Source organism: Armigeres subalbatus, unplaced genomic scaffold (assembly GCF_024139115.2).
Source record: "Armigeres subalbatus isolate Guangzhou_Male unplaced genomic scaffold, GZ_Asu_2 Contig245, whole genome shotgun sequence".
NCBI lineage: Eukaryota > Metazoa > Arthropoda > Insecta > Diptera > Culicidae > Armigeres > Armigeres subalbatus.
This window is the reverse complement of record NW_026942982.1, coordinates 193,172-208,217: the sequence shown is the minus strand read 5'-3', so window position 1 is coordinate 208,217 and position 15,046 is coordinate 193,172. Positions and strand designations below refer to the sequence as shown.

Here is a 15,046-nt window from a genome sequence, read left to right as displayed (position 1 = left end):
TCCCGGGGGAACGCCGAGAAACTTTCGGAAGAATTTTGGGAGGAATTTACTATTTACAGCTAAATTTCTGAAGAAAGCCTAAATGATTTTCTGAAAAAAGACTGAATGATTTCGTTGAAGAGCTATTGGTGGAACTCTCGGAGGAATTTGCAGAGGAACACCCGGAGGAACTGCCGGTGGAATTCACTAAACGAATAATACGATCACTTTGAATGTTAGCAAAATGAATCATGTAACCAATACAAATAAGTTTAACCTTCAGGAACTCGCACCGTTGTAAAAAGTTAAACAGATTCAAGTAAAGCTCGCTCTTCATTCACAACAGGGGTAGAATTTACTGCATGATTCAGGACCAAGCGAGTCCAAAAGACGTTTATCAAATTTTAAAGTTTTGACTTGAGCACGTTTCTGAATAAAAACAAGGATCTAAATTTTTTTTTTGTCCCTTTTGGCACAAAATATATCTGGTCACTTTAACTAAAATGCTCCGAGGTCACTGAAATATTTATAATATCGGCCCACAGCGGATGTCACTTTTCCGACCGATAAGAAGAAGAATCGTGGAAAAAGCAGACGCTCGTGGTCCATAGGGGTGGTTCGTTCATCAGTGCCGCCACCTACAAAAAACTTGAAAAAAGTATAGTAACATGGAAATTCGAAATGGCATGATTTAAGAAATGAGAATTCAAATGGCTCTAAAACGTTATGAATAAATTTCAGTCAAACTAGTTTTGGTCTGTAGTGTCAACATTCTTAAGAATTTAATTTAATTATGCTAATAGCTGCGTTTCAAGTGAAACAAAAAAAATCGAGATAACATAATCATTCTGTGTGCTTTTAAAATTCTTTAAACAAAAAACTTTATGATAAAAATCTTTAATTCTCGTTTTATAACAAAAATATACTTCCATGAATCTGCTTTTTTCTCTCAATGAAAGCATAGCTGGCGGTATAAGCCATTTTATAAAAAGCTCAAATGACAGGAGACCAAACACTAATATTTCTCGCTTAACTTTTCAAAAGGACCTAAGTAACATTTTTTTCATGAATTAATTTGAATAGCGCAATCAACAGAACAACATGAAAGCTATTGATTGCAGTATTCAAATTAATTCATGAAAAAAATGTTACTTAGGTCCTTTTGAAAAGTTAAGCGAGATTTACATTTTACAAGGAACATTTGCGAAAATGAAATGAAATGATGATGATGATGACGAAATGATGATGGTTTACATGCAAATTTACCAAAACAAAGACCGAGCCGTCCACTCAAAATTTCGATCAGCTGTTCGAATCTGTCTCATAAAATGGCTTATTCTTCTTCCCTATTGACGGCGAAACTAAAAAGCTCCGCCGAATCCAAAGCATATAAACAAAACATCGTCAGATCAAGGAAGAAATCAACAACAGTGCTGTTGCAAAAGAAACCAATTTCTACACAAGCTAAATACTCACAGAGAACTTTCTGTTCAAGAGTCAGAGTTCTGCATGATGGAAACTGTGTGTCGTTTGTGCCTGGCAGAACGTTCCTATTTCGATCCCAGTCATTATGGATACGATAGCTCTAAGGAGAACTCCTCGCCCGGTGAAAAGAAATTGGAACAACTTGTTCTGCAATATTTGCCAGTAAAGGTAAGTTAGAAATTCCATTGTAAGAAATTTTGAAATAGTTTCAGTTCTTCATTTTTCAGATCGTCAAAACGGAGGATGATGTTGATTATCCATTCATCTGCACTGGTTGTAGTTCATTGATCTATCAGTGGCACAGGTTCTGCACGTCGTGCATTGAAAATGATCAAATTTATCAAGAACGGCTGCAACACAGGGTTGGTGATGCATTCAATCAACAAGAACATTCAGTGCTACTGAAAGACGAAGTTACCGAAAATTCGGCAGAAGAAACTAGAAAACCTCGCATGTACCTTGAGGTCGAACTTATAAATGTAAGCGAGAAGATAGAACTCTCTGAAAACGATGTTGATCCCAGAACTGATACAACTGATTTCGAAGAACAAGCACCAAAGAAAAAAGCAAAAATGCTGAAGAAATCGCCAGTCTCTAGAGCTTCGAAACATTCACCGAACGAGGGCGACAAATCAAAGCCATCAGTGGATACTGATCAATCGCAAAAGAAACTTGGCAGACCTAGAATCTATCCATTGGATTATAAGGCCCCACCGCGTCGAGAGATGTGTCCAGTCTGCGGAAAATTCGTCTCTACATTGTCGGAACACATTCGGACTCACGGTTGTGGTGATAAGTAAGTATTATACGTACCCTATAGATTTATTATATCAAATTCTCCTTAAACTCAACAATATTTTCGCATTAATTTATGAATAACAATATTTATTGTTGATACAACTTCAAATTCAATTTCTCTTTGAAGAGTTAACTGAAAAAGAATTGTTGCGTTTTGCTGTTCTTGTTTTGTTTCTTTTTGAAGTTGCCAAGTTTGCTTAACAAACCCAAACGTATTGTGTGAATTAAGGTCGGTTTTGTGCGTTTCTCGAAGACATTATCCGGCTGCTTGGTTTCGTTTATGCAGCCGCTTCTCCCCGCCATTCTCGAAACAAAGTGGCTTTCAACGACATTATTCAGGCCTTAATCCAGGGTCAAATTGGACATTTCCCTTCACTTAATCATAGGCCATTAGCACCCCTAGGAATACATAGGACCAACGTAGAGAATCTCTATCCTGGGCGGCTGCTCGCTTTTAGCCTTCACCAGGTCAGATCTCTATTGAATTCCATGATTTATTTGTTGAGGAAACTCATCACGAGCCCCTGGGTCTGCATTTGCTGCGATGTTCTGCCGGATTCTAATCCAATAAATATTTAATAAAGATTTCGTCACTCTCCGGTCTTTCGAAATGTGTGACCGCAACCTACATCTATTTAAGCTCTCGAATACTTGATGAATACTCGCAGCTTTTATGAGATCTCTCGTTTATAACACAGATTTAAGTTAGAGTAAATTTCATTCTTTATTTCCGTCTAAGACGAGTTAAGTACTCTCCATTTAATTCCACCAATTACTTTCGATATCTTCCGTCGTCGTCCAATTTGCGTACAAATATCCATTTGCAGCCAATCGCTTTCCGATCAGGTGGTAGAAGATCCGCCAAATGCCATTTACAATTCTCATGCAATGATTTTATCTAATCTTCCATAGCTCTACTTCGGGACTATTCATTGCTTCGCCGTATGTTTTCGGCTCATGTTTAAATTTTCTTGCCATTCCTGTTGCTTCTCGGAAACGCAGAGACGGCACACCTTTTGTGTTTCGGGATGATCGTCTAACCGGCGTGGCAGTTGGCTCAATTACCTCGTCGACTGCTGCACCATCGTCATCTTCATTCAGATTCTGGAGCCGCATCAACAAGATCACCCAGAATATCGAGATTGAACTGCTGGACGACTTCTGGTTCGTACTCTACGATTTCAGTATCCAACTTTTCCGAATGCTTGATGTCCTCATGATCCTCCATTTATATAAAGTTCGCAGTCAGTTTCTTACCCTTGAGGATCAAGCTTCGTGCGTTTCTCAGCTGGCACATGAACGATAGCTAAGCATCCAAAAATGTGTAGTTTGCTGTTGTCCGAATGTTTCCGTACCGTCAACTGGGGGGAAGATGATCATTTTTAAGGCAAAAAATGCAATAACAATGTGTGTTTACATTTTAAATCGAAACAAATATTTTCAAAACATGTACTGCTATACGTTGCAATAATCAACAACTTTAGTTTTCTGAAATACGTTCGCATTTATTAAAATAAATTAAATTATCACACATTTTTTGAGTAATCTGGTTTGGGGTGAAGTTGATCAAGACAGCTCTACTAAAATCATTATGACCTAGTAGTCAAAATACACTAGGTTATTTGTATGAATGTTGAATTTACTACGAAAAGAAGTCTACGAAGTCAATATTTGAAACGAAAATAGCGTCATTTATGACTATCTCTCTCTTTCTTCCACAAAATACATTTTCATGATTATAATCGAAAAACTCGAATTTCTACCTAGCGGTAAAATTACTTGAACGGAGAATATTGTTGACTACCGTTTCATAAAAAAATTTGGCACTTTTGACTGACGCATCAAATGATCATCTTCACCTCAATGATCATCTTCCCCCCAGTTGACGGTACCATAATTCAAATGGTGTCTTTTCGATGGACCTAGATGATAGGATGTTTTGGAGGTGTACAGCTGTATTGATGGCTTCGGCCCAGTAGCGATATTCAAGCTTCGCATCAATCGACCCATCGACCCATTTCCACCAACGTCCGATTTTTTCTTTCCGCAACTCCGTTTTGATGCGGGACCTGCTGTATACTGTGCAACAATTCCATTGGATCGATAAAATTAACCTAAACACTTGGCCTTATATTCACCGCCCTTATCTGAACGGATGACAACGGGATTTCGTCCAAAACGGCTGTGGACCATGGTAACGTATTCCTCGATCACTTCTGCTGCTTCCGATTTTCGTTTCAAGAAATACACCGTCGTGTAGCGGCTAAAGTCGTCGATTATGGTTAAAAAATATCTTGATCCGCCCGGTGTCACGGTATTCATGGGACCACAAATGTCGGTATGTAATAGGTCCAGGATCTTCATCGATTGTCGCTCCGTTTTCCGTGGCTTCCGTGCAATCTTCCCTTCAGCACAACTTATGTCCGAAAAATGTTACATTTCTTGATAAATACGTTCTTTGCCAGTCCTTCACGGACAGCCCGCTGGATTGCGTTCGGGTCTCGGTGCCCTAGCTCGCGATGCCAAGAATGAATGCAATCTTTCGTATGCCTTACAACCTTCATGCTTCGTTCGTGGATAGTCTTCAGTTGGTACAGTTCACCTATCTTCTTTGCAACTGCTGTCACAACGTCTCCACATCTAATCAAGCAGCCACGGGTTTTCTCAAATGTAACTTCCGCTCCCTTGTTAACGAGGTTCTCAACGGCTCATCAAATTAGATTCCAAATCCGGGACATAATATACGTCGTTGAGGCTGACCTCCGTTCTCATTGTAACAACTCAAGTGACCGGAACCGGAAGGTAGAGTGATGGTCACACCCGTGCTTTGATTCAGTTCATCGAAGGATGTTCGGTCGCAACACATATGCGAGGTGGTACCGGAGTCGACTATCCAATTCTTCAATTGCTTCCGGTTGTGGGACAGCATGAAAGGAAATGGTTAGGTTTTCGCTATTTTCCCTTTTTGCTCAAGCTTCTGTTACCCTCGTCCACCGGATGTGGCTGAAACTTCGCTCTTCATCATTGAACAATCACGTTTCGTATAGGATGCTGATGCTTCGTACTTCGCCATCGAACAGTCACGCTTTATGTGGCCCGTTTTCCGACATTGATGGCAAATTATCTTTTTCTCGGAAGCGACGCATAGGATTGACTCACTTTGATGGGACTTCTCCATTCTCTTTTGTGCTTAATCCAGTAACTTGCTTTTTTACCAATTCCATGGTCAACACACTTAGATCATTTCACAGATTTCGGTGAATTTTGCTTCAATTCACCGAAATCTCAACAGCAGATTTGTTCGGTATGTATTTTACAAAATTTTCGGCGATTTTTATTTGTTCAACTGTCAAAACCACCGAAAATCTGTAAAATTATTCACCGAACAGTTCTGCTGTTGAGATTACGGTGAAATTTCACAGAAATCTGCGATTTATTTTAAGTGTGAAGTCCTTGTCCGCACGGGTCTACAATGCCGTTGTGAGGTGATCAAAAGACTCTGGCATGCTCTTCATAATCATACTACATTCAGGTTCGCCTAGTTCCTGACCCGCATTCGCCAGGCTTGAGAATAGTTCTTCATCCGAAACAAGTGGGTCTCCATATTACCGTTTTCGTCGTACTTTGCCTTGCAAAGCCTTTTCAGAAGTGATACCTTGGCTGTCATCGTCGTGTTTTGATGGTGGTTCTTGATGTCCTCTGACGCCTCTGACACGTATTTCCATACACGGAAGAAATAAACTACCCAATAGTGAGTTTAATTCACCCAACCTCGAACATCCGTACGGGAAGCCAAAATTGAGTAAGTAGGGTCGAAGTAGTTTGCCTTTACTCCCATGTTAAAAAAGTACCCAACGGAAAATTTATTGACCCAAATTTAAGTTTAATTCACTCAATTTCGACCTCAGGTAATAAAACTCAAAATTGGCTTCCCGTATTGAACTGGCGTCGTTGGATTGTTTGGCTCTTTTGTTTTTGACAACAAAAGAAAGAGTGGATGAAAGCGAAGAGAAAAAATAACTCAAAAGTAAGTTTAAAAGTACTCAATTTTGGGTACATTTTTTCTTCCGTGTATGTTCTCCCGAACTAGCATCTTGACCTTCTCCATCTTGACCTTCCAGGTCTCGAATCTGCCGCTTCGGATGACACTGGATTTTCCATTTTGGTTTTGATTCTTTTATAAGCTTCTATAAAATGAGTTCGTGTTGTTTATTTTGTCTAGCAGTTATTTTTACGCAAATTAGCTTTTTAAACCGTAGTTTTTGTGTTTTAAGTTGTAAAAATTTGTGCTCATTGTGCGTGTATATTGTGGAATATCGAAGAACGATGATTTACCACTGTTTCAACGTCGTCAGAACTTTTGGTTTGCTGCTGTGTTGAAAGCGGGTACGAGTGCAATATGGCAAAAAAAAATGCAGCGAGTGCAAACAGGAGATAAACGATCTCGAGCCAATTTGTTGTGGCTTCTTCTGTGAGGCTTCTTTCAACCAGCACTGCTGAGGTTTTTTCTCGCTCCATCAAAGAAGTATTCGCATCAGGGAAGGCAATGTTTATTTGTCTTCCTTGTCGAACTGAATTGAACGGTCGTTCGCGCATATCTGGCGGACAACCTCAGGAGCCAACCCGATGAAATGCCACAGCTTGCTGAAATACCGAAACAGGTGCAGGAGCTGTTCACCACGTCGATTGTTCAGCATAAGTAAACAAACGATCTGCGGATGTTTCATCCCCATGGGCGTTGTGGTTTTCTCAATTCGTGCTCTTGAAAAATCACTAGAAAAAAGCACGTGGTTTCCAAGATGGCCGATTTGTGGCTTTGTTGTATAACCACCTTAAACCGTTCAAATCAATTTCTGTTTTCTCGTCGTCGGCATGGCCGAGGCTTGGTATTAAACGCCGCCGAGATGACCGTAGGCTGGATGAATGCACTGCTGCTGTGAGCGGAACGAAAAGTATTGATCTTAGCGAATTTCAACTTTCCGTGCCGTCTATTATGCAAGTCGCCAAACCGGATAAGTTTTGGCTGTACATGACAGGATTGAATCCGCTAATTAATGATAGCGACGTGCAGAAAATAGTCTCACGTTGTTTGAATATTTTGGTTGCCGCTGAGGTGATTCGTCTTGTTCCCAGAGGCAGAGATGACTTTCGTGTCCTACAAAATCGGATTGGATCCTGATCTCAAAGAATTGGCGCTCGAACCATCGTCATGGCCCACCGGAATCCGACTAAGAGAGTTTGTTGATTTCTCAAAAAACTAATCTTGGATTTTGAAAAAACATACAATCTACTGTTGCTGATCTTCGACAAGTATTGAGGATTTCTCCTATCCCCCGACCCATTCGAGCTCTGCAGCATCTTTCATCATCGTCCCGGTCGTGTGGTCGTGTGGGGGTTTCCGCACTCCAACCTCAGGCGAGTATCCTCCTAATTATATACTTTCGGTACCTGATGCTTCTCCGGCTTCCAGCTACTCCATACCATTCGACTGTATTGTCAGTGCTCCTGCATCAGAAACAACCCAAGCAGCACAACTTGTTTCACTACTGAATATTTCACTGCGATGCAACTATTCGGAAAGAAACAATCTTTGTGTATGTGCCATCAAACATAACTCTCTTGCAATCTAAAAAGCGCAAGAGGTGGAGCCTACGGGAACATCCTTTGATTGCAGTAAAATTGCAATAATGTTGCAGAATACTACAGCGGAAAAAAAAACAAAATAAAAACATAAAACTGGATTCGATTTCTGGATCCTGTGATTGATAGTCCTTCACTATACCACAGCACCATTCAACACTTCGAAGTTTTGTACTCGGATTTTCTGTTACTTGATTGCACCATCACAGGAAAAAAATGTTAGTTGTCAAAACGTTGAACGATGCTAAACTAAACATGAAGACACACTACACTTACCTGCAACTTAATTTAAACAAACAAATAAATTTTGAAAGACGCATTGAAGTTACATGGTTAAAAATATGCAACCTAATGATTTTGTTTCGTGTTTGCAACATAAAGTGCAGTATTCTTTGGTGGTTTGTTTCCCAATGTTAAACACGTACTGCAATGTTAATGAAACATTGATCACAACTCGAACGTTTTTGACATCTTGATGCAACTTTTTCGTGCTTTGATGTTTTTCTAATGCCTTTAATGAAACTGAAAAGAAACAAGGTGCTTTTTGGAAGATGTTGCGTGTGCTACTTGGGAAGCATTCTATCATCATTTACTGCAACTTTGGATCTGGGACACCCTGTAACAAGTACTAAGGAAGTCCCTGAGCCTACCGACCCAGTCGTGCCTTCCAATGCCACCCGTCGTTGTCGTTATGGTATACGGGACTTCCGGAGTATAATCACGTTAATGATCTGTCGTTGCCTGAAAATTCGCCGCTTTTCAGTTTGGTTTCGACTTCCGTCATGGAAAACGCTTCCACTAGGAATCTGCGAGTATATTAACAAAATACTAGAGGACTCTACCAAATTGGACGACGTTGATCTGGCTGTACTTGACGACGAGTATGATGTTTATGTTTTCACCGAAATCTGGCTTGATGGGAGAATCAGCTCACTCCAACTTTTCGGTGACAACTTCATCGTTTATAGAGTGGACCGCAGTATATCTAATAGCTCTCGCGTGCGTGGTGGCGGTGTTCTAGTTGCTGTTTCCAATGAGCTTGTTTCCTGCCAGATCGCCGTCGGACAATTCAATTCAATTGAGACTCTTTGAGCCAAAATAAGTCTCTCTAGACGCAGCGTTTTCATCGGTGCCTCGTATATTCCTCCCGACCGACGACATGATTGCAGTGTAATACAACTTCACCTTGGTGCTACAGAATTTGCCTCCGCTTTGGCCTTATCATCGGATGTGGTTCTTCTGCTTGGAGACTTGAATTAACTAAGACTTGTCTGGTCTCTCTCTCACCATGGATATACGTTTCCTGATCCGCTTTTGTCTACAACTACACCTGCTAGTCGCCAACTAATCGATGGAATTGCTTTTCTTGGACTCAACCAAATCAACAGGATTTCCAACTTTCAATCAAACATGCTCGACTTGGTGTTTATCAATGATTATTCACTGCATGAATGCACTGTCCTTGAGGCTCCGGACGCCGTTGTGCCACTTGACAACTATCATCCTGCGTTGGATATATCAATTGACAACGGATTCAATCTACGTTTCGATGGACCTATGAGTGACGACCGACTCAATTTTCGCAAAACCGATTTTCAACAGCTCCGACAATGCTTGTCTGTATTGACTGGAATGTTTTAGACCGCCTGGACATCGAATCAGCTGTAGACCGCTTCAACTGTCTGCTACGTGACTGCGTTTTAGACACTGTACCGAAGCGAAAGCCTCCGAGGAAACCACCGTGGACTAATGCTCTATTACGCAACCTGAAAAGAGTGCGCCCTAGAGCTCTTCGCGCTTATACCTATCGACGGTGTGCCTTCACTGAACGGAACAGCAATGATTATCGGCGGTATAATAAACTTCGTTACAAACATTATGTTTATCTCACGCAACAAAATCTCCGACGACACCCTAAGAAGTTTTGGTCTTTCGTGAATTCTAAAAGGAAGTAAACTGGACTGCCATCACGTGTTTTTCTCGATAACGACATTGCGTTGAATACTGAGGAGAAATGCAGCCTTTTCGCTAAACACTTCTCAAGTGTATTTTCAGCATGGTTTCTTTCCTGGCCGCTCTGTGGAAACGAATCTTACCAGTTTAAATTCGTTTTGCATGGAGAACATGTGTAGACAATTCCAAATAGATGCCGTTTACACCTATCTAAAATCTGCCTTCGACAAAGTTAGTCATGACTTGCTGCTTGCAAAACTAGAAAAAATGGGCTGTTCTTTTGCTTTATGCACCTGGCTCAGATCATATCTGGTTGGACGCCAAATGTCGGTCAGTATTGGAAACAATTCGTCCGACTGTTTCTCGAACCTTTCTGGAGTGGACCATTGCTAGTCTCGCTTTTCATAAACGACGTAAACCTTATTCTGCGACGTGGAGGTTGTTTGTTGTTTGCCGATGACCTTAAAATGTATGTAGTTGTCCGAGGCCTCACTGACTGCTATGAGCTACAGAACCTTCTCGAAATCTTCCACACCCAAAAAAATCTGCTCGTTGTTTCCACCTGAATAAATACGTAGATTTTTTCCACCTGAAATTCACGTAACTTTTACCGGATTTTCCGATAGAAATTTCATTCTACGTGAAAATCAGGTAAGTTCTACCTGAGTTTTGGATAGAATTCACCGGACACGTAAGTTTCACCTGAATTTTCTGAAGCATTTGCAGCTACGTGTGCACGTAAAATGTACCTGAAAATTCAGGTGGAAACAACGTTTAGATTATTTGGAGTGCATGACTGGTGTACTCGGAATATGATGGTTCTGAGCATTCCGAAGTGCTGTGTCATAAGTTTCCGACGAACGACCAATTTCATCCAGTTTGACTACAGTATTGCTGGTTCTCAACTTAAATGGGTTGATCATGTTAAAGACCTGAGAGTTGCTTTGGATGAAAAGCTTACCTATAGCCGCCACTTCTCAAATACCATCGTTAGAGCCAATCGCCAGCTTGGGTTCATGTTTAAAATCTTCAATGAGTTCCAAGATCCGTTGTGTTTCAAAGCACTGTACTGCTCTCTGGTACGCTCAATACTAGAGTTTGCATCTGTTGTTTGGAATCCCTACCAGGCTGTATGGAGTGACCGGTTCGAAGCTGTCCAAAGAAGATTCGTCAGATATGCTTTGCGCCACCTTCCATGGAATGACCCGTTGAACTTGCCTGCTTACGCTGATCGCTGTCGTCTACTCGGGTTGGATACTCTAGCCAAGCGGAGGAATGTGGCTCAGTGTGTTTTCATTGCCAAGCTTTTATCATCTGAATACGATGCTCCTGAGTTGCTGTCGAGGATCAGTTTATACGCACCTGTCCGGACGCTTCGAGCGCGAGCGCTGCTACATGGGGAGCCACAAGCTACTAACTATGCTGTAAACAGTTCCATTATCCCCATGATCCATCGCTTCAACGAAATGTCCGATGAATTTGATTTCAACATCTCTACATCCAGATTTCGCTGCCGCTTGCTGGGACGTCTTTAATGTTTGTACACAGTCCAATGAATAAAAAAATAAATACAAATAACCTATTGGACTGGAACTGACTGACTGACTGTAGTCGTAATGAAGCTTCCTTTTAGTGGTCAGAAGCAGAATGAACAATTTATTCTAGAAGGTTTATATATCTACATGCCAAAATTAAGCATTGCCTACTAGGCATTAAATATAATTGTTGTTGCCGCGTTGCTGCGCTCCATCATGACGGGATGCTAAGTAGAAGCATAAGTACTAGAACGCTAGTGGCGCTGTAGTCTTTAAAAGCATTTTGCCAAAATATGCTTCAGCAAGCTTAATTTGCCCGTGCATTATGCATCATTTTGTAGTGCATGTTTTGTTTCATCATCAACATTGGCTTGACACTAACATTTATCCGGTATTTTCCATGCAGTACGATTTAGTTTTCTATAAAAATGTTAATCATTTACTGCGAAGCATACATGGTAGGCATTAGAAAGTATTTCAGCTTCAAATGCGAGTAACAGAGACAGGTTGTATAACTCTAGGCATTATTGTTATTGATTTCACCCAAACGTCATAAATGATAGCTCTAAATTGGTTTTGACAGTTCCCTTATTCGGCTTGTATCCACAGGGCTGATCAGCTTTCCATCAAAGCGTTAAATACCGATATACGGCTTCTTTTACTGCCTGAAGTTTATACTGCCAATAAGCATTTGAAAAACACATATACAGCTTATAAGCACTGAAAAGCTGCTTTACGGTTTAAATAAGGCTTATTACAGTGCTTAATGGTTAGCTGGGTGACATTTAGATCCCCTATCCTCGCCAACAAAAGATGTTCCGGACAGCGACGACAGCGACAATCTTTATTTAGTAACTAAAATATCTTTTAATGCGATCGACCCCCGATCCTTGTTGGATTTCATGCCTTAGATAGCTGTTTCTAATGTTCTACAGCGATGGGGCTTACGAGTTGATACAGATAATGATGAATAGAGGTAATAATATTACCTTTATGTCATGCCGAGAGGTCGATGGTTGATCGTGCGTTGATATTTGACAGTTGCATCCCTCCAGTTGATCAGTTGGGTCGCGTCCCTCATATTCCCAGTTGTTGCGGCTTTCTATTCTTCGCCAGCCAGGAAGTCCATCCATGCACGCTTGTTCCGTCTGCGGCAGTGTTTAACTTCCATCTCTAGAGCCGAATGCCTTTGACCGGACCCGTAGGTATTTGGTTGTTTTGGTTCTAGCACGCTCTAACGCGACCAAAGTGATTGTTAGACGCGATGACAGTTCAGTCACAGAGAAACAGACGTCTCACTTAGAACAAAATGCAATCAAAATCGTCAAAAAATCGTCACGAAAACATTGTCGCCCAATGCTGAAATCCCGGTGATTGGTCAAGCGGCAACCAGATGGCGGTAGTGTGCAAACGTCAAACACAAGCAAAATCGATGAAAGCGCCATCGGTGGCCGATTGACCACCAAAAAAAGTTAAATAAACCGTTAAAAAGGTGTACGATGGAACATACGTTGAGTGAGACGTCTGTTTCTCTGTGGCTCAGTGTTTATTGTGGACAATAAGAAAACCGTCTCCATTTTTGGCCGATGTAGATTTAATGTTCAGTACCTATGGCCATCACTAAACACTTTTGTAACTTTGTGTGCTGGTCAATGGGAGGAGAGCGATTCCTCAACCACCATGTTGTTATTGCCAGAGATTTTTTCAAACAGCACAACTTTTTCGCTTACTTCTCCAAGACCATGACACATTCATAGTTCGTGTTTTCGGAGTTGATCTACTGCTACTGCCTTTCCATCAAACCGATTTCCAGCGTTTTCCTCAGATGGGGATCATCTCCGTGGTAATACATAGGACTGTCTTCAACGGACTTGCTAGTTGCACTCATGGGGACATTCAACTGATACCGATGATAAAACTGTACTTTACAAACCTACATTAATGATTACAACATCCCGACCATGATCAACACCCTTTTCAAAAATACGCCGTCGCAAAAATGATATAAATTACTCATCCAACAGGTACCAATGTCCGTACTGTGAGAAGGACTTCAACACAAAGTCAAACTGGTACCGCCACCTGAACATCCACACGCGAGCCAAAGAATATAAGTGCGAAGAATGCGGAAAGGAGTTTTCGCAGAGAAACGGCTTGAAGGCGCACCTGTCAACGCATACCAAGGACCGGAAATATGTGTGTCCGGTGTGCGAGAAGACTTTCTACCAACGGACGGCATTCTGTCGGCATAAACGAACGCATTTCGAAGAACCATCAGTCCCGTGCCCCGAGTGTGGTCGCAAGTTTCTTTGCCCGTTAGTTAAAAACGTATTCATTAATGTATTATTGATTTATAAACGTAACACCTTGCCTCCTCTTTTCAGTGGCTCAATGAGAAACCATTTGAGAATGCACCTACCAAGAGAGTTTGCCTGTGAACTTTGTGGTAGAGCCTTCTATCGGAACAGCAATCTCAAAACCCATATGAAAACACACCAGAGAAAGGATGGCGTTCGGGCTCAGGCATCTGCACCAAAAAAAGAAAGTTGATTGGATTAACAACATGAATAATAGGTACATACAAACATTTTTGTTGGTACATATTTTAAAAACTTTACGATTTTTTTATTTTAATGGAAAGAAATACCATAATTCTAGCTAACCCTTTGAAAATTCTAAGCTTACCCTTTACCCGAGTTAAGACGAAGAAGGCTTTTATGAAAAGCTTATAATATAGTCAAATGGCTTCAAAATAGTTTAACAATACTATGGATTGCCGTCATTTGTTATTGCAGTTTTTATGGGAATGAGACTCGACAACTCCGGAAAACGTTGGTGGAAACCCGGGTAGACGATAATAGCTCATTAACAGTAAAACGTGATATTGATAACAAAACATGATATGAACTTGTTTGAAATAAGAGTAAAAATAACAAGCGAAAATAACAAAAATTTGCACCGAAATATCATAAAAATATCAGGTTTTGCTATTAACAAGAACTTATCAATATCTTGAGCTATTAGTTTGTTCTTGTTAATAGCAAAACCTGATATTTTTATGATATTTCGGTGCAAATTTTTGTTATTTTCGCTTGTTATTTTTACTCTTATTTCAAACAAGTTCATATCATGTTTTGTTATCAATATCACAGCTTCTACCCGGGAACTATTCTCATGTAGATATAGAATCCCAGATAGGTCGAAACTTTGTAGAAGATGCGGAGAAGAAGGTCATAAGACACAAAGTGGATTGATGCAGAGACCATGTTACTGGTGGTCAAAAATGTACAGCGTTCAAACAGGTGATGTCAAGTAAATTGTGGATAAAACAAAATTAACCTCAACCACTATGATACTGCGCAGCACTTGCTACGGCAATCTGCGAGGGACTAGGAGTGCGATGTTGCAAGCATCTTGAAATCACCGTGAACGTCCACCCGTTCTGGGGTGTTGGCGTCCACACGCCTGGGCCAGCTCACCTTGGTGTTATCTCAGGGTCGGCTTTAGACCACGGAAAACTGGACAAGCCTATACTCACCTGCCAACCGATCGAGCGAACAATGGATAGGCCTCTACCTAGATGAAAGTTGCATTCGTTTTATAACCAAGCTAAAACAAGAGGGGTTCGTTTTGGTATTTTAAATTTATTAATTTTC

General features: G+C 40.9%; 1 protein-coding gene across 1 annotated transcript in view; it reads left to right on the top strand.

Moving 5' to 3' along the window:
• Window positions 1-14,002, top strand: part of LOC134203808 (zinc finger protein 184-like) — a 43,017-nt gene extending 29,015 nt beyond the window's left edge. Inside the window, 4 exon segments of the mRNA XM_062678655.1 lie at window positions 1,349-1,632; window positions 1,692-2,260; window positions 13,415-13,705; window positions 13,775-14,002. Coding sequence (XP_062534639.1) covers window positions 1,349-1,632; window positions 1,692-2,260; window positions 13,415-13,705; window positions 13,775-13,940 — 1,310 coding nt within the window. The 3' untranslated portion in view covers window positions 13,941-14,002.
• Window positions 14,003-15,046: the final 1,044 nt, after the last annotated feature.